Source organism: Pongo abelii, chromosome 19 (genome assembly GCF_028885655.2).
Source record: "Pongo abelii isolate AG06213 chromosome 19, NHGRI_mPonAbe1-v2.0_pri, whole genome shotgun sequence".
In the NCBI taxonomy this organism is placed as follows: domain Eukaryota; kingdom Metazoa; phylum Chordata; class Mammalia; order Primates; family Hominidae; genus Pongo; species Pongo abelii.
Window position 1 is genome coordinate 10640366 of NC_072004.2, and position 24135 is coordinate 10664500.

General features: G+C 39.8%; 3 protein-coding genes across 13 annotated transcripts in view; 1 reads left to right on the forward strand and 2 right to left on the reverse strand.

Annotated features, from left to right (window-relative positions):
* LOC134759371 (protein SCO1 homolog, mitochondrial) lies at positions 1 to 17634 on the reverse strand. 3 transcript variants are annotated; one of them, XM_063718020.1, is made up of 7 exons: positions 16733 to 17070; positions 15242 to 15332; positions 14831 to 14947; positions 12218 to 12415; positions 11329 to 11421; positions 6477 to 6592; positions 2967 to 6321 (listed from the first exon to the last, which is right to left on the reverse strand). In XM_063718020.1, the coding sequence occupies exons 1-7, from the start codon at positions 17003 to 17005 to the stop codon at positions 6043 to 6045; spliced, it is 1167 nt and encodes a 388-aa protein (XP_063574090.1). In that variant the 5' UTR covers positions 17006 to 17070; the 3' UTR covers positions 2967 to 6042. The 3 variants fall into 3 exon arrangements, with proteins under 3 accessions (XP_063574092.1, XP_063574090.1, XP_063574091.1); XM_063718022.1 differs by lacking the exons at positions 2967 to 6321; positions 14831 to 14947 and adding an exon at positions 1 to 924 and having other exon boundaries at positions 16733 to 17439; XM_063718021.1 differs by lacking the exon at positions 14831 to 14947 and having other exon boundaries at positions 16733 to 17634.
* ADPRM (ADP-ribose/CDP-alcohol diphosphatase, manganese dependent) overlaps positions 17075 to 24135 on the forward strand; it is a 13818-nt gene continuing 6757 nt past the window's right edge. Inside the window, exon 1 of one of the 3 annotated variants that reach the window (XM_002827047.5) lies at positions 17075 to 17163. The gene's annotated coding sequence lies outside the window, so the exon portion shown is untranslated. Of the gene's footprint in view, positions 17168 to 24135 lie in introns of all 3 variants that reach the window. The other 2 variants (XM_054535457.2, XM_054535455.2) reach the window with 2 other exon arrangements.
* Positions 19313 to 24135, reverse strand: part of TMEM220 (transmembrane protein 220) — a 30978-nt gene continuing 26155 nt past the window's right edge. For 3 of the 7 annotated variants that reach the window (XR_010137922.1, XM_063718027.1, XM_063718023.1), the window contains one exon: positions 19313 to 23823. Coding sequence is in view for 6 of the 7 variants with exons in the window: in XM_063718027.1 (XP_063574097.1) it covers positions 23749 to 23823 (75 nt within the window). In the remaining variant the exon portion in view is untranslated. The remainder of the gene's footprint in view (positions 23824 to 24135) is intronic. The other 4 variants (XM_063718026.1, XM_063718024.1, XM_063718028.1 and 1 more) reach the window with 3 other exon arrangements.

Here is a 24135-nt window from a genome sequence, read left to right on the forward strand (position 1 = left end):
TTGTTGGAACAGCAAAACTGAGTATGTTTATTTTACACAAAGTACAATCCAGTATATGCAGAAAGGTACTCAGCATCACACTCGTGATCAATATCCTCTTATTTCCATTTGGTATGTCACTGAAAACTTGGCACACCACTTAGCTAAAAATCACATAAAAGAACCCCTAGAGAAATCAAACTGATGTTTTTTTTCCCCAAACAATAGATTTCCTCTTCATTAGTCAAATCTGATAGTGATATTCATTAATAAGGAAAACTCAAGTTTTCAAGCATCAACTCTGAATGGCAGAGACCCTAATCTGACTATTATTAGCCACCATGAACTCAGAAGAGCAAAGAACTCAAGAAGAGGCAAGCAAGAGCACTATGGAAATCATATTCTTTTCCGTGAAATTCAGTCCCACAGCTATTTGAGCAAGGGTCCAAGACAATGGAGAGGCAGCAAAGCTGCCGGGGAGGGCCTGTTCGCAGGCAGAAATGCACTGGCTGTGCCTCACCCCGCTGTGTCCTTCCGCAGGTGGGCTCTTCACTGGCTTCACTTTAACTTGGTCCTCTGGTCTCCCCACAGCTTCCTGGGAGACTTTGGGTTGTAATCTTTACAGTTCCAAGAATCAATTTTGGTTGAATGCAAGGGTAACATCCCCATCCAAAACAGAAATGTTCTCATGGTATGAAGGCCATTCTGTAGAGTGCATGTATATATGTTTATATTTATATAGGCTCCTATGCGAGACAAAGTTTCCTTCTTCTTAGCAAGAGAATACTGCATCCAGCAACACTGCTTTGGCTAGCTCTTTTTCCTGTATGGCCTCATGTGTGCGGCAATTGAAGCAGCTATTTCTCCCTTCCTCTTGTTCTGGCCAAAATAATCTAGAAACTCACCATCTGGTCCAATCAAGTACATTATTATTGTGTGATCCACCTGCAGAGAAAAGGGAGGCGAGTGTGACAAAGATTACCAAAATAAGCTGCTTATTTTACTGAATGTATGCTGTAAGATAAGAGAACTTTACATTAATGCTTAAATAACCTTTGCAGCATCTATTATTTATGGAATAGGCTTAAGTCTATTATAGCAAATTCCTAACAAAAATTGTCTAAAATCTTTTGTGTCCTAAACATCTGCACTGGTTATTGCTTGTCACATCAGCTAGAACCTGAAATTCTTTTGGTTTAATCGTTAACATATTTACCCACACACTCTCTGAGAAAAGAATTCACCTTGTAAGAAATAGCTGCTGCAGGCTTTCATAAAGCAGTCAATGTTTGTGGAATAGCAATGCTTGTTGAAAAATACCTTCATTTTTGAGTAAGGCATCTCCTCAGACCCTAAACATGTTACAAAGAGACATCACATGGAATTAAGTGTTGGTGAAAAACTGCTTTCTTTAGTAAGTTCTTGGGTTTATTCCTTTATGTTTTAGAAAGAACTGGTTGTCATTCACTACTGCCAAAATTCTGCTTACCATGCTTTATGAGAAGAAATCAGAAAACTAATCACTAGTTTAAATAATCTATAAAAATTTGAACAATATTTAGTTTTAATATTAGTAATTCAAACAGAAACAGGAAAAGAAACATTTTTCTCCCCAAGGAAATTTTTGTCTCCTCCACTGAATAATCCTATCTGAAATCAATCCATCACCTGGAAAGCAAATCCTCAGGAGCCATAAATGCTGCCCTCCCCGCCCCGCCCCCCAACTCACAGAGCCATCTTAAAAATCACCCAGAAAGCAAATCCTCGGGAGCATAAATGCTGCCCCCTCAACCACAGAGTCATCGTAAACTCAGCATCCATTTTCCCAGCAAAGTCCTAAAACGGTCCCAGCTCTAACTTTAACTTAGATTAGTCATCAGATTTTTTAGTTAGACACTTCCATAAAATCCAGTTTAAGTGGGATTTGGCACTTAGAGTCCTTGGAATTTATTGCAGGCTTGATTGCTATTTGGCAAGACAAAGAAAGACAGGAATGTGATTACAAATACCAAACTGGAGACACCTCCCAAACATACCCCAGCACGCATTATATGTCTGTGAGGGTATTATTTTTTATACACACATTCTTAAGATAGCAAATGGAAAGAGCACTTGCCTACCCACATAAGGAAAGAATGTACACCAAAAGAGCGCCAACAACTGGATTCCAAGTGCTGTGGGATAGTTCACTGCAGGAGCAAGACGGGGGGCTATGTTTCTCCATACATTTGATACAGAAATCAGAATTAAGTCTCCAGTTCTCTCTTCAAGCCTTACTCTGTAGCTTACATCACTCTTTCTCCCTATTTCTTCCTTTTCTCTATTCTCTGTTAAAAAAAACAAATTACAGTATGTGGGACTTATTTTCTGAGTGTTCTTAATATAAATTACCTTGTAGTACACAACAAAAATATTGTTTTATCTGTATCTGTTGAACTTGTCAGAGGTCACTCCTCAATATTTCTTTGGGTTGTGACAGAGCACATTGACATTTTTTCTAATATAGAGGTCTTCCAAGTTCTAGTACTTCCTTGTATAGAAAACGGACACTAGCATTAACTGACAAATTCTTTCACATGTCATCTTAAGCCATGAAACAGGTATTCTCCTCCTCTACAAATGATATCACAGGCTGGAGAGAGTAAATTATATAATTGGTAAGTGCCAGGCCTAACTTTAAAACCTACAATCTGTCCAGTTTCAAAGTCCACAAACTTTTATCACCATGTTGCCTCTAGCTCCAATTCTAATGGAGAGCAGCAACTCAGTTTTTCTAGTGTGCAAGTTACGTTTTAGTGTGAGTTATTTTTTGAAAAGGTAATATATGCACATAGAAAAGGAATATCCAGTAAATGTATACAATGAAAATGTCCCTCCCCCTCTTCACACCCAGAGTGCCTCAGTTCCCCGTAGAGGGAACCAATGCCACCAGTTCCTTCTGTATCCTTCCAAAGAAATTCTCTCCATCTACCACGTGTATATATCCACTACCACTTTTTTTTTTTTATACACAAGTAACAATATATTATACAGTACTTGCTTTCTCATTTAACAATATATTGGACATTGTTCTACATTAGATTATACACAGTAGTTAAAAAATGGTTACTGGATTTTCAGTTTTTTCTCTTTAAAAACAATGCCATAGGGTATATTTGTAGGATGAAGCCCAAAAAGTAGAATCTCTTGCATAAAAAGTGTATCACTTTAAATGTGAGAAATACTGTTAAACTGCCCTCTGAAGAGGGTGTATGAGTTTAATTCCTATCAACAATGCATGAGTGTGCCTGCTGTTCCAAATTCACTCCTACAGTTTATTTCCTGCTTTTCCAATTTCGACAATATATTTTCAGATTTTCTGACCACTGCTGAGCCAAGAGAAAAATGTTACCTCATTATACAATTCACATTTCTTTTATTATGAAACTGAACATTTAGGTTTGAAAGCTATTTGTATTCTTTTTTCAAAAGTATTTTCTAACTAATACCTATATAATAATATAGTATTATATATATAAAATACAGTAATGTGCAGATCCAGCTTTCTATGGAATCCCAAATATTTGGTATACCCAGTTTGATCACTCTGAAGAGTCCGCTCAAAAGCCAGAAGCTTGCCTGTTGTTGCTGTTGTTTGGGATTAAGAAAACTTCATTCCATTACATCTCAATGTTAACCTTAAAGGTACCCCCTTACTTCCTGCAGGTCCTTAAATGTTAACAGAAGTTTCCCAAACCATCCTATGGATGAAAATCTGTGACCTCAAGGGACTGAAGTCATACTAATGAAAAACCTAAGAAGCTGGAGAGTGTCTCCCCCTATTGGATGATTTAGCAAATGTACAGCAATGAATTCCTCATCGAATCTCATCAAAAGTCAAATTCTTATGGCAGTAGGCCAGTATTTCTCAAAATGGGGCCAAAGACACATTCTACAAGGTCCAAGAAGTCTCCATAAGACTTACATATTTTCGTTTTCATTTGTAATTAAAAACGTTAATATCCATATTCTGGATTATCTGTGTTGTGGGTATAAATTTCAGTGCCCAGGCTTGTGTTTGCTCCATGATCTCACTGGCACCTAGCTGCCCGCTGCTGTTACAGGCAGACACGAATATGATACATTCTTGCCAAATCAACACTAACCAGGCAAGGCAGGCTACACAATTAAAGGTTTCCAACTATTTTAAATAGAAAATGCAGAGGGGCAGTTGAGTAGAGTTGGGTATGTGATAGCAGTCTGACCAAAACCCCCTTCTTGCCGTGAGCAGCACTTTGGATTCAGCAAAATCTCTTGTCAATATAACTGAATGTTTTCAATTTAAGTTTTGCAGGCTGTTTGGGTTTATTTGTACAACTGCTTTCTGATTTGACTTTCTGACTCTGAGTTATGAGTTCTAAGCATCAGACTATGGAGTGTTACCTAGTTTAGGACTGTATACATTTAAACAATTTAATGTAACTCATTTAATGCTGGAAATCAGACTGATGAGCTCATCTATTACTGCTGTCATCATCAGATAAACTCAAAACCAGTTAATACAACTCTCGATAAAGAAAGAAGTCTGGAAAGTCCTTTTCCTATGGTTTCCTCTTTTGGCCACTGTGGCTGTCTGCTCTTCTCTCATTCTGCTAGAGCAGCGGCAAGAGGAAAACAGAGGAGGCTCCCTCTACTTTCCTTACAATTAAGGCTTAAAGAAAAGTGCTCATTTTTCTCATCTTTTACTCCAAGGAATCCAAGTTTCCCTAATGCTACGAGGCAGCACCATCTGGAAGACAAGATTACTGTGTAGGCTTAATTAAGGCAAACGGGCCAGAAGCTAGCTTTTAATTTAGGCTGTAGGCTCCAGGGGCACAAGTGTTCCAGGTTCAAAGGGACAGAGAAACCACAGTTGGCTGTCGAGACAAAGCAGTGCAGTGAGACATCCTATCCCCTCTGTATCTCAAGTCTTGGGATGGGCCATGGGGAGCTGCTGGATCAGTGACTCAGGGTCTTGGCCATCTTTCTTTCTACAAAGACAGCTTCACAGCTAGAAAGTCTCTTATGATTACTCTGCCCAAACAATATTATAGAAAAAACACAGTATGACAACTAAGAAAAAAACTGAAATAATGCTAAAAAACAATGCCGACTCTTCATGTGATAGGAGAAAAATGTCCAAATTGAGAAGAAAATTGGTGGATAGTGGTGGTGCTAATGCCTTTTGGTGCTTCACTGTGAAACCACTGACAAGAAAAGAAACACAGTAACTTGGGCATGACCTTAAGGCTTCTAGGGCAGTGCTGATGAATATGAAGATAGTTAATATAAGAGCTAAACAAGTACAACACAATTTCTGTTCCTTATCATTAAAAAGCACATATTTAACACCTAACTGTCCAAGGCATATAGTCAATGGGCAAATAAACCTTTTATCTTTTGCTTTTCAGAATTCTCATTCAACCTAAAAATGCAGTTCTCCATGGCCTAAAACTGGTTCTCCAAAAGAGCAATTTCTAATACCTCTACTGGGGACCCAGTGAGAACCAATACAATCTCTTTAAAATAAGTGTTGTTCCAAATGATGGCTTCTCTTTATTTCCAACATGGCACCCAAGTATCTGGTTTTAAATTGCCCTAAAATCCTATATGCCACTATAAGAGAAAAACAGGCAATTGAATTATGAGAACAGTGAATATAAATCAATCATCTTTTAAAAAACTGCTTCTGGCTGGGCACAGTGGCTCAGGCCTGTAATCCCAGCACTTTGGGAGGCTGAGATGGGCAGGGCAGACCACCTGAGGTCAGGAATTCGAGACCCCCTGGCCTCGCCTGGCCAACATGGCAAAACTCCTTCTCTACTAAAAATACAAAAATTAGCCGGGCATGGGAGCGCATGCCTGTAATCCCAGCTACGCGAGAAGCTGAGGGAGGAGAATTGCTTGAATCCGGGAGGCGGAGGTCGCAGTGAGCCGAGATCGCACCACTGCACTCCAGCCTGCGTGACGGAGTGAGATTCCATCTCGAAAATAAATAAAAAGTAAAAAACATGTTTCTATTATCCTTTCAAATATTCAAAATTTCTAAGGAGGCTGGGTTCGGTGGCTCACGCCTGTAATCCCAGCACTTTGGGAGGCTGAGGCAGGTAAGGTCAGGAGTTCGAGACCAGCCTGGCTAAAATGGTGAAACCCCGTCTCTACCAAAAAATATAAAAAAGTAGCCAGGTGTGGTGGCGCGTACCTGTAATCCCAGCTACTCGGGAGGCTGAGATAGAAGAATTGCTTGAACCTGGGAGGCGGGGGTTGCAGTGAGCCAAGATTGTGCCACTGTACTCCAGCCTGGACGACAGAATGAGACTCCATCTCAAAAAAAAAAAAAAAAAAAAAAAAATTCCTAAGGACTTTGCCATAATCTTAGGTATTCTCTCTTCTCAGAAGCCCAGTCAGTCATTGAAAGCCTTATGACTATTTGGGATCTGGGAGCTGGTCCATGGGTTAAAACTGGAACATTTACTCACTATGTAGTCTTCATCTTCGTCCTTGGGGCCAGGGCTGTAATACACTCTGTATGCTCTGGCCACTTGATCGACCTCTTCTCTCGTGCCAGTCAAGCCAACCAGTTTGGGAGAAAATTCTAAATAAAACATGAGAGAGACAGTGAAAAATGAGAAGCCAGTAAAACAACCATCTCTACTTCAAAAAATGTATCAGTTGTAAAGCAGCTCTACTGCCACTTTCTTCCTGTGAGTCTCCAAACATTTCTTCATGATTCAAAGGAAAAGGAGAAGAAATTCACAAAGAACAAATGAAAATTCTCCTTTGTAATATATAAGTCAAATCCTTTTATGACTATCTTGTTAAGACCTGGAGGGAATATTTTCTAATCACTTATATCACATCTTAAATTGATTTTTAAAAAGTAGTCACATGTAGTTCTGAGATATACTAAAGCTTAAAAATATTATCATAAATTAAATACTATAACTTTTCATGGCATCATATGGGGAAAAAAATTTGCTTCACAACTAAGTTCATACCAGGTCAAAATACCTGTATCTTATTTTCCTGCAAATAATTTCAACACTGGTATCAAGTTCTACTCTTTACTTCTAGTAAAAAAAAAAACTGGTCAATTAATTAACACTAGTCATCCCCAAAACGCAATCATAACCAAGTTCTGAAACAAGGGCAAATCATTCACAGCGTGTATCTGCTATTAAGTTTTTGGAATTCATGTAAGTGAACTGGTAGAGGTCACTTAAAACAACTGGATTCATCAAACTACTGAAATGACAGCCCAACATTCAACAGCAGTTCCTTTTTCTAAAGGTACAGAAGCCAATTTTTGTTCTTTGGATGAACTCATCATTCTAAATGAGAAATTGTTCAGATTCTGAAAAGACAGGCTTTTTTTTTCCACTCTGAGTAAATAAAGAGAAAGGTGAATGAAGCCTGCGTTAGCTGCACATTCAAACTTTTTTAAAAACTAAATTGCTGAAACTGCATTTTTTTCTAAATACCAAGTTAAAGTTTTAAAAATCTCCCCAAAATGCAACTAGTAATGACTACATCATCAATCGCTACGTTCTGCTGAAAATTACCATAAAGTTTGGTGTTTTGGTTAGGTACAGCAACTCAAATGTCTACTCATTTGGGGATATTACGGTTTGGTTAGTAATATGTGATTTTTGCTGATATAACACATGTTTAAATTGAAGACTGTGCATAACTCAATGAGTTCATAAATATCTGGTTTTTATTGCTTCATGAAATGACTATACTATTGCCCAAATTTCTGACAAACCTATAAACTGTAGATATAAACTATGCTTAAGTATATGTAGTAAAAACTCTAAACTTCAAGAAGAAAACACAAACCTTTGTAACCTTAGGTTAGGCAAAGATTTCTTACATACCAAACCAAAAGCACTATACTAAAAGGACAAACTGATAAATCTGGACTTCATTAAAACTGAAAACTGCTGTTTGAAAGGCACTATTAAGAGACTGAAATGACAAGCCACAGACTGGCAGAAAATATTTGCAAATCACACACCTAACTTGAATCCAGAATATAAATAATACATATACACATAATGTGAAAACAAAGAACTTCATAAAAAGCGGTCAAAAGATATGAACAGACACTTCACTAAAGGTAATACAGATGGCAAATAAGAGCATAAAAAGAAGCTTAACATTAACAGTCATTAAGAAAATGTATGCTAAAACCACAATGAGATATCACTAAGCACCCACTAGAGTGGCTAAAATTAAAAAGACTGTCCACACCAAGAGTGGTGATGCTGTGGAGGAGCTGGGACTCTCATATACTGTTGGCAGGAATGCAGAAATATATCATTTTGGAAAACAGGTTCTCAGTGTCTTAGAAAGTTAAAATACACCTACCATATGATCTAACCATTCCTATCCTATTTACTCAAAAGAAATGAAAGCATGTGTCGACACAAAAACATGTACATAAATGTTCTTAGCAGCTTTATTTGTAACAGCCATTAAATGCAAAAAACTCAAATGTCCATCGGTGAACTATTAGTCAGCAACAAAAAGGAATGAACTATGATACACAGAAAGTGCAGACTAATCTTTATCAACAGAAAGCAGTTCTGCAGACGGGAGATTGGGGAGGGAAAAAGGGAGGGATTAACAAACGCAAAGGAAAACTTTTGAGGGTAACAGGTATGTTCATTTTCTTGACTGTGGGATGGTTTCAGTTACAAAAGTCAACAAGTTATATACTTCAAATATCTATACTTTATTGCATGTCAATTATACCTTAATAAATGTGTTAAAAGTAATTATACATACAGCAGATCCTTCATAAAACATATTTTTAAATAACCTCAAAGTTTAGAAGATATGTATTTGAATGTGTCATATAATAAATATAAATATAAAACTATTCTTTAGTGCTTTTAACCAGTTACTAAATCAATGTTAACATAATTAAAATTCAGATTCCTGATTTTTAAGCACATATGCTGAAGAAACTTGAGTCTAGAGAAATTAAACTTGCCCATTCTCACAGCCGAATTAGAACCTAAGCATCCACTCTCAATTCTACTATATCTGTAGTCTTTAAAAGTGCCTAACAGCTTTTAACCAGCAAACAGAGGTGTTTGATTGAAATTCCTCCATTGAAAGTAATGCCTTCCTTAGAAGCAGAAAAAACAATCCTAAAATTCCTATGAAACCACAACAGACCCCTAATAGCCAAGGCAATCTTAAGCAAAAAGAACAAAGCGGGTAGGATCACACTACCTGACTTCAAAACATAGTACAAAGCCATAGTAACCAAAACAGCATGGTACTGGCATAAAAACAGACACACAGACCAATGGAACAGTACAGAGCACCGAGAAATTAAGCCAACTGATTTCTGACAAAGACACCAAAAACATAAGCTGGGGAAAGGACAGTCTCTTCAAGAAACGGTGCTAGGAAAACGGGATATCCCTACGTAGTAGAATGAAACTAGATCCCTATTTTTATCATATACAAAAATCAAATATAAATGTAGGAAAGACAAATGGAAGATCTGCAACTATAAAATTAGTAGAAGAAAACACAGGGGAAACACTTCAGGACATTAGTCTGTGAAAAAATTTTATAGATAAGGCTTCAAGAGCACAGGCAACAAAAGCAAAAATAGGCAAATGGGGTTATATCAATATAAAAAGCTTCTGCACAGCAAAGGAAACAATAAACAGAATGACGAAACAACCTGGAGAATGGGAGAAAATATGTGCAAACTATTCATCTGACTAGGGAGTAATATCCAGAATGTACAAGGAACTCAATCATCTCAACAGCAAAAAGACAAATAACATTTTTAAAAAGGGCAAATGATCTAAATAGACATTTCTCAAAAGAAGACATACAAATGGCCAACAAGTATATGAAAAAATGCTCAACGTCACCAATCACGAGGGAAATGCAAATCAAAACCACCATTAGGTATCTCATCCCAATTTGAATGACTATCAACAAAAATACAAAAAGATAACAAATGCTGACAATGATTCAGAACAAAGATACCTCACACACACTGTTGATGGAAATGTAAATTAGTATAACCATTGTGGATAGCAGTATGGAGGTTCCTCAAAAAACTAAAAACAGAACTGCAATACAATCCAGTAATCTCACTACTGGGTATATATCCAAAGGAGATGAAAACAGTATATTGAAGAGACGTCTGCATTCCCATGTTTACCACAGCACTAATCACAATAGCCAAGATATGAAATCCAACAGTACTCATCAACAGGTGAATGGATAAAGAAAATGCAGTATACATACGTCATGGAATACTACCCAGCCATATGAAAGAATGAAATCCTGTCATTTGTGGCAATGGAGATGAGCCTGGAGGATACTATTATTATGTTAAATGAAAAAAGTCAGGCACAGAAAGATAAATACTGCATATTCATATTCATACATAGAAGCTAAAAAAGTTGATCTCACAGAAGTAGAGAGAAGAACTGTGGATACTAGAGGCTGGAAAGGGTAGGGGAGGATAGGGACTCTGTACCCTATAAATATGTACAACGGTTATGTGTCAATTAAACAACAGTTATTTTGTCATAGTAAATGTTTTATTTATTTTTAAGACAGAGTCTAGCTCTGTTGCCCAGGCTGAAGTTCAGTGGCGTGATGTCAGCTCACTGCCACCTCCACCTCCCGGGTTCACGTGAATTCTCCTGCCTCAGCCTCCCGAATAGCTGGGATTACACGTGTGCACCACCAAGCCTGGCTAATTTTTGTATTTTTAGTAGAGACGGGGTTTCACCATGTTGGCCAGGCTGGTCTCAAACTCCTGACCTCAGGTGATCCACCCACCTTGGTCTCCCAAAGTGCTGGGATTACAGGCCCACCATGCCCGGCCTGTTACAGTAAATGTTTTAAATTTATAAAACATGCGCTGAGTTCAAAATATGTTTATATTTAATTATTCATCTTTCATCTCCCAATGAACATACTTCCAGAATAAATGTTTGTTCTAATTTTACAAAGGAGAGAATGAGTTACGGCGCTGAATTAGAAGCCGTGTGTCCTTACTCTCAACTCAAGGCTCGATTAACTTAGGTGATACATGAAGGCCAAGTTCAAATCCTTTCTCTGTGACAAAATAGAAAGAGCACCGCATCAGGAACTGAGAAACCCATTTCTTACTTACGCACTAACTATCCATAATAACAATTCCTAGCTTCACCTTTTTATTCACCCATAAAATTGGTGATAATACCATTTGTCCTATTTCACAAGGCACTGTAAGGTTCAAATGAACTGATATTCCAAAAGCTTTAAGGCTAAATAAATGTAAAGTATTATTAAAAAAAATACCTTTCACGTAATTTGCAATGGCTTCTTTTGTGTCCCTCTCTGGGTCAATGCTGATGAAAAGTGGAGTTAGATCTGGCAGAGTTGTAATGCTATCTGAAAGAGAGTTCCAATTAGTCCGTATTCACACCCTAAGGGAAAAGACAAAGAAAACCAGCAATAACAGGAGAGTATAGGACGTGCTGGACAGCTAGGTGTTTTGGAAACAGATGGACATCTTAACATTCAGGTGAAGAGGAGGACGGGGAAGGGGATGGAGAAGGGATGGCCTTTAGGAGGAGGAGACCCATATACAGTAGTAGTATCTGTGGTGGATAACACAAGGTTACATATCCTATCAAATGCCTGCACCAGCACATAAATGTTCTTCCCCTGGATAATGTCATGTGGCTATCTTATCTCTTAATCCACTCCAGCATCTGTAGTTTTTTTCAATCCCACCATATCTCAAGGGCAAGAAGGTAAATTGTTAATAAGAACTGAATATCCTGAAATAATTCACTGTATGGAGAAGGCACCCTTCCTTCTTACTGGTACTAGTAAAATGCCACAGACTGCCGACCATTGCAAAGATTTCCTAATTTAATTGTCAGAATCAGTGGGGAAGAGGCAATGGCGGCATCAGTGATGCAAAGGAAGGGACACAAAAGCAGAGTTAAGGGAGACCACACTGACATTTTTAAGTGATCTAACATTTAACATCAAAACAAGCTTCTTTCAGTGGAGAATAAGGTCACAAGATTCAAAGCAACAAACAAGCCAAATGCTGAGATTTTATGTTCTTACAAATCACATAACGGCAAAACCCCACCTAACAATAATACAAGGATGTGACAAACCTGGTAACATTAAGTAAACATATACTTTGTATAGTTAGTGATGGCTTTCTTACCTATTTCATCCACGACTTGAATCATCTTTTCTAGTTCTTCTGGACAGACATCAGGGCAATGAGTGAAGCCAAAATAAATCAATAACCACTGACCCAAGTAGTCCTTGTCAGTTTTACGCTCCCCAGTATGAGTTGTGAGGGAAAATGGTCCCCCAAGTAAAGGTTTGCCGATGTGTCGCTGCCGTTCCTTCTCTAACGCTTAAGGAGACACAAACATAGACACCAAAAAAAAAGTCAATTTAACCAGAGGTACTCAAATACCTGACATATGGCCAGTACTATGCTACTCAGGGTGGGGGCACCAAATGTGGAAAAAAGTTTCAGTTTTCAAGAAGCTAAAAAAATCTTTTCAGAAAAATAAGCACAAAACATTAAAACAAAATCAAATGAAGTGCTATGGTATGTTGTAAAAAAGGAAAAAATATTTCTTCTTTTTCAGGAACAATTCAGTCCTAAGCCATTAGCTGTGTCCATGCTGGGGGCACGGAGGGGCCGCAGTGGCCTAGAGCTGAATGTCTGAACAAGTGGGGTGCGGTGGGTGGCCTGGCATAGGGAGTCTGATCCTGAGGGTGCTAAGGAGGGCAGCTGCGTGGGGAGGTGATAGTGGTGATGAGACCTTAGTTACACACAGGAAATTGATGAAATAAATGAATATATTAAAGACAAGAGAGTTACAATAGGAAACGGAGTCAATTATGGAGAGAAAGAGAGCTAGGCTGAACCCTGTAGTACTGGAAATACACTGCAGGTACTAGTGTGGACTTCTATCTATATAGATATAAATATAGATGTACATAAATACATCTATTTTCTTACCATGTCCACTGAGAGGACTAGGGAGCAGACACGCTCCAAGAACCATAAGCCCAGAACCTGACTTCTAAATATCATTCTTCACTAAAAGGAAACAGCTTTTTGGAGAAATGGCTGATACCAGGGTTGCGGCAAAGAAAGTGTAAAATGAGGCTGGAACCTCTTGTTGTGGCAGAAGGAAAGCAGAACTTAGAGAATACTGGAGATGTGTCAAAGACACAGAAGCCTGCTCCAAGGGGGCTCCCGCTGATCAATCTGGGACAACTTGGGCATCAAAATAAAGAGAATATGGATTTAAACTGAATGAATATACAGCAAACAAGTCCACAGATATAAATAAATGAATACATTGATAGTGTGATGGGGAACAGAATATGTAAGTATACGTATATCAATACAAATCACAAAAGACCATTAATTACATGAGTAACTTTTCAGTAGAAAACCTGTTAGACACACATTAATCAAGTGATCCAACTGGACATTATCAGTAATAGGACAACTGGTACTATGTGGTATCTGACCAAATGCAAGGAGAGACATTATCAGTAATGGTAAACTGGTACTATGTGGTATCTGACCAGATGCAAGGGGAATACAGCATCACTTCTGTGATATTCCTGCCAAAGGTACACAACCCGAATGACCTGAATGAGGAAACATCAGACAAATCCAAGCTAAGGGGCATTCTACAAAATAACTCTCCTGTAACTGTCAAAGCTGTCAAGGTCATGGGAGTCAGTTAAAGCCTGGGAAATTGTTACAGATGAAGGAGGCTAAGGTGAACAACTAGGTACAAGGTGGTGTGGTTCTGAAACGGATCCTTTTGCTCTGAAAGACATCAAGTAGCAAAACTTGGAAGACTGAACTGTAATCCAGCCTGGGCAACAGGAGTGAAACTCTGTCTCAAAAAACAAACAAATAAACAATACCCTGAAGATTGTCTGAAGACTGAACAGCAGCAAAATTATCAGCGTCAATTTCCTAATTTTGATGGTTGTATTGTGGTTATGCTAGAGTAGGTCCTTGTTTGTAGGAAATACACCAAAAAGTGTTTGGAGCTAATGAGGCAACATGTCAGCAAATAAATATTCTCAAATTATTTAGGAAGACTTTTCAGATTATTTCATAATACATTTTTAAAATAAAACAATTGTTAGAATTGCACTTGAAATTCCAAACTAAAGTCAAAAAAAGCTTCCATATTCTAGAATTTTCCCGCCACAACTTTCCTAGCTTTTGTTTCTTTGTGAAACTAAAGGAACTTACTGCTTATTAGACTATGAAAATCTTACCAATACTACTTATTATGCCAAAGAGTCTCATATATATACGTATGTCAGTACAAAACTTAACACTGCTAAGTTCCTAAAGCCTATGAATTCCCAGATTTAGTCATTAACCTTTGTATATAATGTTATGAAAAGAGACTCCAAAGAACGGAAAGATTTAAGCAATACTTTAAAGATTTACCTAAAACCTCTAAACCAAATCTTAGAAGTCCTAGGCTATTCACTAAAATGTAAAGTTCTTATAAATAATTTCTAAATATTTCAAGATGCTAATCCAGAGCAGTTCCTGGCATTTCCTGACCAGGCTCTTTGCACCTCCCCCTCATCCACAGAGGGCATGCAATATCTACCCGCACTATGCTCCTTGCCTGATCTCTAGGAAGCCTTCTCAAATCTCAAGGCTGGGCCTTGCTTTTGCTCTCAGAACATGGTAAGCTTCCTTCTGGCCTGGCAGAATCGCATCTAGTAAAATCCTTTACTTCTGTGTCTGTTTCCCTGCTGTGTGCACCTAAAAGGCTGGACTGCATCTTAGTCATCTTCGTGCCCTCGATTTCATCTTGCCCAGTCAAATCTATCCACAGTATATCTTTTAACATTGTTACGCAGTGGTATCCTAGCTTGGATCCTGGAACAGATAAAAGACATTGATAGAAAAACAAGTGAAATCCAAATACAATCTGTAATTTAATAGTTGTGTGCCATTTAAAATTTCTTAGTTATGAAAAATGTGCCATGGTTATATAAGATGTTAATATTAGGGGAAGCTGGGTGAAAGGTATGTAGAACCTATGCTATCTTTGCAATTTTTTTGGTAAATCTAAAGTTGTTTCAAAACAAAAAGCTAAAAAACAACAAAAAAGGTGCTAGTCCATAGCCAGGAAGAACTTTATACAGGGCTGAGCAGATGATATCTACTTACTCTCTGCCTTTTCTTTCTTGACGTGCTTCATTCCAGCCAGCAAAGCTCCTCCAATAGCAAATGTGATTGCTAAAGACTTCCAGGAAACAGGCTACTGGGGCAGGGATTTCAAACATAAAAATTCTAGTAAGATGCAAACATTTAACCATTCAAACTTATGACAGTAGTTTTTAATATACATACACACAGGCCATGATGTTGTTAAATGTGCAAAATGTTTCAGGGATGAGAAAATGCTCAAAGTTTCTGTGGATGCAGTTAGGTCTGGGATCTGAACTACAAAGGCATTCATCTCCAGGGGAAAGTTCCCTAAGTCAGTTCTCTTCATGTAAATTGAAAAAAAAAAAAAAAAAACTCAAGTACCACGATTGTTACTATGTGTGACCCTAGCTCCAGTAACGACTTAAAAACCAATTATGGCCCGGTGCGGTGGGTCACGCCTGTAATCCCAGCACTTTGGGAGGCCGAGGCACGTGGATCACCTGAGGTCGGGAGTCTGAGACCAGCATGGCCAACATGGTAAAACCCCATCTCCACTAAAAATACAAAAATTATCCGGGCGTGGTAGCGGGCCCCTCTAAACCCAGCTACACGGGAGGCTGAGGCAGGAGAATCGCTTGAACCCTGGAGGCGGAGGTTGCAGTGGGCCGAGATCGGGCCACCGCACTCCAGCCTGGGGAAAAGAGCATAACTCCGTCTCAAAACAAAACAAAAACCAAAAATCCAAAAACACACACAAAAAAACAATTATCTGCTTATGCTGATAACTGAGATAAATAGACCAAACGAAATTTGGGAGGTTAACCTAAGTCTGGCTTCCAGAAGTAACAAAGCCAAAGTAGAAGAGGAATCTAAAAGTGGAGCTTCTTGCAAATTACACCCATTATTTCTTTGTACCCTTATTCAACTCCCCAAATGAAGATGATGTTGGCCAACTAGGCCTAACTCATTAACCTTCCCGTAGCTCCGAAAACCCACTTCTCTTACCACAGGGTAGTGGCTCTCCTTACTTCTGGGTCAGAACTAGAACTCGAGAGAACCCCAAGAAAAAGGCATATCCATACATAACTAAGTTCCACTTTTTGTTTCAATTTCAGCGTATACATGGAACTCTGAATGGGACTCAAGTGACAAATTATAAAAGTTCTCTGACTTCTCAATCACTGTAAACTTCAGGTTCACACCCTTAAGAAAACCTGAAACTTAATTTTTTTTTTTTTTTTTTGGTGGAAACGCTAACATAAAATCCAAGTCGGGGCATCCATCCACGTGGAGAGGGTGTAAGGTCTCAAGTTCTCTGTGGAGAACTGGGACTACCCGCAAGGCACGGGAAATGGAGAATGAAATTCCATGACCCAGGTAAGGCGCGAAAGCTAAGGACAACTTTAGGGGAGGCGGAGTAGTGTCTGAGGTTACGACCAAGTGGGATGTGGCCGCTGGGCTGGCCGACAGCCGCGACGAGCACCAGGAGGGTTCCAGGTGTGCACTCACCCCGGGCTTCGAGGGGCGCGTGGAGTCTCCGGGGCCCTTCGGCGACCACGGGGGCGGCGGCCTCGCCGTGCTGAGGGGCCGGGTTCCCAGGCAGTAGCCAGGGCGCCCCGAGGCACGCCACGCCTCCGCTTGCCGCGCGCAGAACTGCCTCAGCAAGACTCTCGCAGTCCCCTCGGCTGGGCCCCAAAGCTCGAGTCCGCGAGGCAAGAAGCGCCAAAGTTGGCCACCCAGAGGTCGCATAACTCGTCCGGGTCCTAGGACCAGCATCGCCATAAGCCTCGGAGACTGGGTCTCCTTTGACCCTCCCGGCGATTTCCGGTAGTTCCGCTTCCTCCGGAAGTCGGAAGGAGCCGCTCTGTCCGTCCCGCTCGTTGGTGGCGCGCTTACATAGCCGGTAGTCAGGAGCCTTTCAGCCCAGGGGCCGGCGCACGGTAGGTAGTTCACTGCGGCTGGAGGCGGGTCTGGCGCGGGCTGGGCGGTGCTGCGGGATTGCGGGACAGCGGAGCCCCGGGAAGGGGGCTGCCTTAGGGGTCCAGGTGCGCGGCTGGGCCGAGGCAAGGCGGCCCCAAGCGCTGGGGGCGCCCCGCCTTGGTCGTGGGCTTCGGTGACCACAGCTAGCTCCTCGCCCCGGGGACACCCCCACCTCGGAAGAGAGAACACACTGCCTAGAGACCCACGGGACTGGGCAGCCACCATAACCCTACCTTGTCTGGCCGACTTTTGTCACCCTCGTCCTGCCGGCCAAGAGGAAGTGCAAGAATATTGACCCCTTTACATCTTTGAAATAGAAACCGACCCATTGCGACTGAAATAATCTTTAACTTAAAAAAAAAGGCTAATTAGGATAATTTGAGTGGTTAGGGTGGTCTGGAAGAACTTTAAATGCCCAGCGCTTCTAGTTATTTAACATTATAATGTAACCTAATTAATAAAGCATAGCAGTGTGTAAAGAAGTATAGCCGGCATGATATCCCATCCCTTAACTTAGTCTTCCTGGGCCCCAGTTTCTTAAAATACTCTCACGGACTCCCTTGCTCCCTACAGTTTCGTTATTTGAAGTTTGTTATGGGTTCCTCATTTGGGACTGCTTATGTTCCTTGTTAATGAGGCCAAGAGTATTCGTAGGTTTTTCGTTCTTTGTGAAAGTTTAACTTCATTCCATCTGCCTGTATTTATATCTTAATATCCGCAATATTAACCACTCCCTCCCCTCCCCTACCTCGGTGGTTGCTTTGCAAAATACAGAAAAATATAAAAAAGGAAAATCGTCCTCTAATTATCTTCCTTAACTACAGATCCCGCTCCTGTGTGACTTTTTTTTTTCCCCCATGGGACCGACACTGAGTAGGAGAAACTCGTGCTCTGATGATTGTTGGACCAGAGCATGGTTGGTTTGCTTGTTTTCTATGAGTTGGCCAAACTAGCCAGCTGTTCTGTTCTCTAACCCAGTATCGGAGCATAGTGTTACCTGTGTTTCTTGATGCGCGGTTGGACTAGAATTTTCAGAAATTTCTGCCAAAGTTCTTAAATGTTTGTTCAGCACTTCAAGTCGTTAATCAAACTATTTTTTTCTATCTTATAGTTGCCTGTGGGTAAGATTTTTACTCTTTTTTTTTTTTTTTTTTGAGACAGAGTCTCGCTCTGTTGCCCAGGCTGGAGTGCAGCGGTGCTATCTCGGCTCACTACAAGCTCTGCCTCCTAGGTTCACGCCATTCTCCTGCCTCAGCCTCCCAAGTAGCTGGGACGACAGGCGCCCGCCACCATGCCGAGCTAATTTTTGTATTTTTAGTGGAGACGGGGTTTCACCGTGTTAGCCAGGTTGGTCTCGATCTCCTGACCTTGTGATCCACCCTCCTCGGACTCCCAAAGTGCTGGGATTACAGGCGTGAGCCACCGCGCCCAGCGATTTTTACACTTTTATCTTTGTGTATTTGTTTGCCCAGGGATAATTTTTTCCTCTAATTGACAAAAAGACATAAAAGTACCTTGTGTAGTCAGGCAAGTAGCATACAAAAATTATTGTTCATCTCTAATTGCCCAATTGTAGGTTACCTGATCAGACACCCAAATTAAGATTGAAGTCAATGTTTCTAGCTGATCTATTAAATTTTGTTTGCAAAAGTGCTTCTTTTAGTAGCAACTTCTTCATATTAATTTTGTAATATTAAATAAAATACTATCATTGAAAACAGTTCTTGGGGCCAGATGTGGTGGCTCACGCCTGTAATCCCATCACTTTGGGAGGCTGAGGTGAGTGGATCACTGGAGCCTAGGAGTTTGAAGCTGCAGTGAGCTGTGATCAGGCCACTGCCTTCCAGTCTGAGCAACAAAGCAAGACTCTGCCTCTAAAAAATAAATAAAATAAAAATAAAATAGTTCCTGGCTCAAAGTAAGTGTTTTATAACTGCATTTTGGATGAATTGCTAGTAACACCTGAGCCTGATGGCAAGGACCCATGAAACTTTAGTGCCAGAAGGCGCCTACAGTGTTATCCCATATAAACCTTATCACTTTTATTAACTGCTGTGAAACCACCAAAGTCACCAAATGAGGTTTATGTTTTGTTTTCCAAGTTAGATATTTTTCTTTCCTTTTTTCTTTTTTTTTTTTTTTTGAGATGAAGTCTCCCTCTGTCGCCCAGGCTGGAGTGTGCAGTGGTGCAATCTCAGCTCACTGCAACCTCTACCTCCTGGGTTCAAGCGATTTTCTTGCCTCATCCTCCCGAGTAGCTGGGACTACAGGGGCATGCCACCACACCTGGCTAATTTTTTTTAAAAAATATTTTTAGTAGAAACGGTGTTTCACCGTGTTAGCCAGGACGGTCTCGATTTCCTGACATCGTGATCTGCCCGCCTCGGCCTTCCAAAGTGCTAGAATTACAGGCTTGAGCCACCGCACCCGGCCCCAATTTAGATATTTTTCTGGAGAGAAGCAGGGCATGGATTAGTATCATCTGATATTGGTTCTATCAAGTGATCAGATTTTGTTCTTGACATAACTTTAGGCTGGTTTGACTGGGACAGCTAGGCCCTAACTTTCTGTGAAATTCCCAGCACCATAATGTGTTTACTTCATTTTTGTTCCAGACCCCTGCCCCTTGTGCCTAACTCCTAACCACAAACATTTCCTGCCCCAACTTAACTTTCCTTTTGGTATGGTCTCTGCTTAGAAAACATTTGCTGCACCCTTAGGCTAGGAGCCTCTGTTACAATAGTTTCTTTTAACAAAGTCTCTCTTTATTAATCTCTAGACTTTCCCTGCTGCCCCCTTCACCTTTGACAATAGAGTGAAGGAAACATACTTTTTTCAGGGTAGAGCTACTTCTTTTACAAGTTCATTATTGATGCTTGAAGGCTTTCCACAAGGAACTTCAGGCTTCTGCCAATCTTAAGTATTGGAGAAGTTTTATTAGTATGATCTTGTAGCAACTTTTCAGTAATTAAGCATCCTTGGGTATGGGAGGCCTGAGGCAGGTGGATCACTTGAGCTTAGGAGCTTGAGACCAGCTTGCCTGGGCAACATGGCAAAATCCTATCTCTACAAAAGAAAAAAAAAAGCCAACAAGAGTCAGGTGTGGTGGTACATGCTTGTAGTCCTAGCTACCAGGGAGGCTGAATTAGGAGGATCACTTAAGCCCAGGAAGTCAAGGCTACAGTGAGCCATGATTGCACCATGCACTCCAGCCTGGGCAACAGAGCCAGACCCTGTCTCAGGAAAAAAAAAAAAATATATATATATATCTTATGCCTAAGGTGGTTTTCTCAAAATGCTGGCTGCTTATCCTGTACCATGACTTGATAGGAATTTTGAGAGCAACTCTTATAAACTTTTCTACATTATTCTCTTCTGTTAAAATGTTGCTGTAGTTTCAGTTATCTGAGGCTCATTGGACATATTTTCAGATACATAATTCTAAAATTATTTTCTTAACATGCATATAGTACTTTATGGTTTACAGAGATTTACAAAGTAATAGTTTAATGTGATCATAACTCAGTTAAAGCTCACAATAACCTGTTGAGGGTTATTTTGCTCCAGGAGACACGAGGACTATAATTCAGTTCTGGGTCTTTCATTTCAAAGCTTTCAGCACTTCATAATACCTCTTTAAAACTTAACGCAGCATATAATAAATGGTGCAGGCAGACTTTGAAAACAAAGTTCACTAAAAACTTGCCATTCTCCTTTCTATTCAAAAGCAAAATATTTCCTTAGGTCTTCTAATTTTTCCAGATTTGATTTTCTCTAAATTTTTGAATTTTTTTTTTTTTAAAACTTCAAATATACTTTTTTTTTTTTTTTTTTTTTGAGATGGAGTCTCACTCTGTTGCCCAGGCTGGAGTGCAGTGGCATGATCTCTGTCCACTGCAAGCTCCGCCTCCCAGGTTCATGCCATTCTCCAGCCTCAGCCTCCTGAGTAGCTGGGACTACAGGTGCCTGCCACCACACTCGGCTAATTTTTGTATTTTTAGTAGAGACGGGGTTTCACCATGTTAGCCAGGATGGTCTCGATCTCCTGACCTCATGATCCGCCTGCCTCGGCCTCCCAAAGTGTTGGGATTACAGGTGTGAGCCACCACGCCTGGCCTATATATACATTTTTAAACATACATAAAAGTAGTTAGAATAAACCTCATGCACGCATTCCTAGCTTCAACAATTATCCTCTACTCACTGATTTTTTTTGTGTCTGTATTTGATGGAGGGAGGGAGCTATTTTGAAAAAATTTCCTGACCTTAGAATGCTTATTAATTCCAAGTTTCCTCACTGGAGGTGGCTTTGAGTTTTTGATCTCGCTGTTCACCAGGACCAATCTTTCTGAGCTCCCCCAACATCTCCCTGAACCAAGAAAGGGAAGGCTAAACTCACTAGGAGAGTCAATTCTCTGAACACCTGGTTCTTTTTGCCCTGCCGTACTCACTTCTGATCCTGTCTTTCCCTGAATATGTTTCTGAAATCCGAAATGCCCCCAAATCAGAAACTTGAGCACCAACATGAAGCTCAAAGGAAATGTTCATTGGAGCATTTTGGATTTTGGATTTTCAGATTAGGAATGCTCAACTGTTAAGTATATTCCAAAATCTGAAAAAGTCCGAAATCTAAAACACTTCTGGTCCCAGGCATTTTGGATAAGGGGATACTAACCTTATTTTCAAAAGCCGTGTATATTCAACACTTTGGATCTCTCTTTTTACCCCAGAACACACTGCTATTTTGAAGTGTGTGCCCCTTGGTGCTTCTCTCCACATTAACTTTCCTTAAAAATTGCCAGTTCTTAGGATAGCCTCGAGTTTTTCTAAACTGAACTGTGTTCCAGTGGAAGGTATATTTGAGAGGATTTTGGTATCAAATGACAGAAAATCAATTTGATTTAACTTTAAGCCCAGGAGAATTTATGTGCTGATATGTGTAACTAAAAGACCAGAGATAGTTCTAGCAGGGACAGGTGAATTTAGGTATTCAACTAATGTTTTCAGAAATCTCCGTCTTTCCATCATTCAGAATTGTTTCCTTCTGTGTTGGATTTCTTATCAGTTCATTTTTCTCCAAAAATTGAAGCCTCAGTTTATCAGCGTAGGAGACATAGCGACTACTTTTGCTGGAAGTGCCAGCGCCTGTCCCAGGGCTGATGCTTATTGTGACCTTGCTTGAGTTACATGCCTACCCCTAACTGGACAGAGGAAACTGGGCTTTTATGGGCCAGGTCTGGGCTGTGTGTCTGCTATTTCACTTCCCCAGCCAGTGAATGGGGATGGAGGTTAGACCACAAGAACTGAGAGTGGGGAACTGGATAAATGCCTAGAGAAAAATTGGGGTGCTGTCACCTTAAGAACAGGAAATGAATGCTGGGTAGGCAAAAGTAACAGCTGTCTACTGGAGAGAAGATCCAATTCATTGGGACTAAATCCCCTCTAGGAGATCCACAATACATATTATCACCATAAAGGCTCTGAGTTTAAAGATAAAAACAAGCTCACTTGGTAGGGGATAAGATCACCCCCAGAAATAGTTTTCTCTTAACCTTGGTGATAATATTCATGTTATATAGTTGCTGAGTTATCTTCTGATCTGATTCTTCTATTAATCTGAACTTGGAATCGCAAATATTTGAAACCTAACATAAGGCTAGAGATTTTTAAACTGACTTAGATGGATTTTTGTCCTGTAATTGTATTGAAGTTACCCGCTTTTCAAATCAGATTACCTCATTTATACACCCTCATACATACTTACTGACTTGATATCTAATGAGATTTTCAGGTAGGGGCTGCAGGAAGAAATGGGCAAATAAAAAAAAGTATGAGAACACCATGTTTAAGGATTTCCATCTCTTTCTGGTGCTATCACCTATTTTAGGGCTAGTTATACCCAACCAGATTAAGGAAGAAAGTAGCTGAAACTCATAATTAGGTGGATTAAAGAGTGTATCATTAGTAACAACAGTTTTAGGATGAAAAGAGGCCCCTAATTCTCAAATAAGTCAAATTGAAGTCCTTATTCCAATTGTGGAGTTGTTGTTTTCATCTCTTACAGGAGTACTCTTAGAGTTGGGATTTTACATGTCCATAGAGGATTAAGTAGGCACTCTGTAGATATATTTGTCAAATGACTAGAGATGAGGAATCTGAAAGTAATTTTAGAAAGTCAAATGAATTTTTAGGTTTTAAATAATTCAGATACCACAGCAACAGTTTATCACTGTAGTCTTTATGACAAAAATCGTTGACAATTTAGGATCTTGGCCTTTGATTTTTGTTTGAATCATTAGCGTTATGGGCTCTTTTAAGAGATTATAATTTACAGTTTAAACAATCGAATAATAGTTTTTTCAAGTTTAAATCTTGCTCTTTTTGGCCACTGAGGCAGGGCAGAGATCATTTTTAAGAAGAAAATATTTCATATTTTAGGTTTTGATTGTGGGGTAGGTTAATATTCAAGTTAAAAAGAAAATAAAAAACCCTGGTTCAAATTAGGATCCAGGGCTGGGTGTGGTGTCTCATACCTGTAATCCCAGCTACTTGGGAGGCTGACATGGAAGGATTGCTTGAGCCCAGAAGTCCACGACCAGCCTGGGTGACATAGTGAGACCCTGTCAAAAAAATAAATAAATAAATAAACAAAAAAGCAAATTTTAATCCCAACTATTGAAGAACCAGGAACCACTGCTCCCAGAAATGGTAATAGTCACGTCAGTTAGTTTTTGTGCTGGATTTTTGTTGTTGTTGTTTAAAATTATTCCTCTCCTTTCATATCTACATTGCCTCCCCCTCACCTATTACTTCAGATATAAAATATAAGAAACTTATTTTGGGTGACTTACCCACCAAGGAAGAGAAAAGATTCAGCCTGACACAAAATAACCCATAATAGGAACCTTTTACAAAGTACATACAGTGAATGA

Coding starts and splice junctions, on each gene's coding strand:
- LOC134759371 (XM_063718021.1), bottom strand. CDS start 17,428: ATGGTGGCTGCCCAGTCCCGTGGGTCTCTAGGCAGTGTGTTCTCTCTT. Junction 12,416..15,241: donor CAAGAAAGAAAAGGCAGAGA/GTAAGTAGATAT, acceptor TGTCTCCTTAAG/CGTTAGAGAAGGAACGGCAG. Junction 6,322..6,476: donor ACGAAGATGAAGACTACATA/GTGAGTAAATGT, acceptor TTTTTTTTTGAG/ATGGAGTCTCATTCTGTCGT.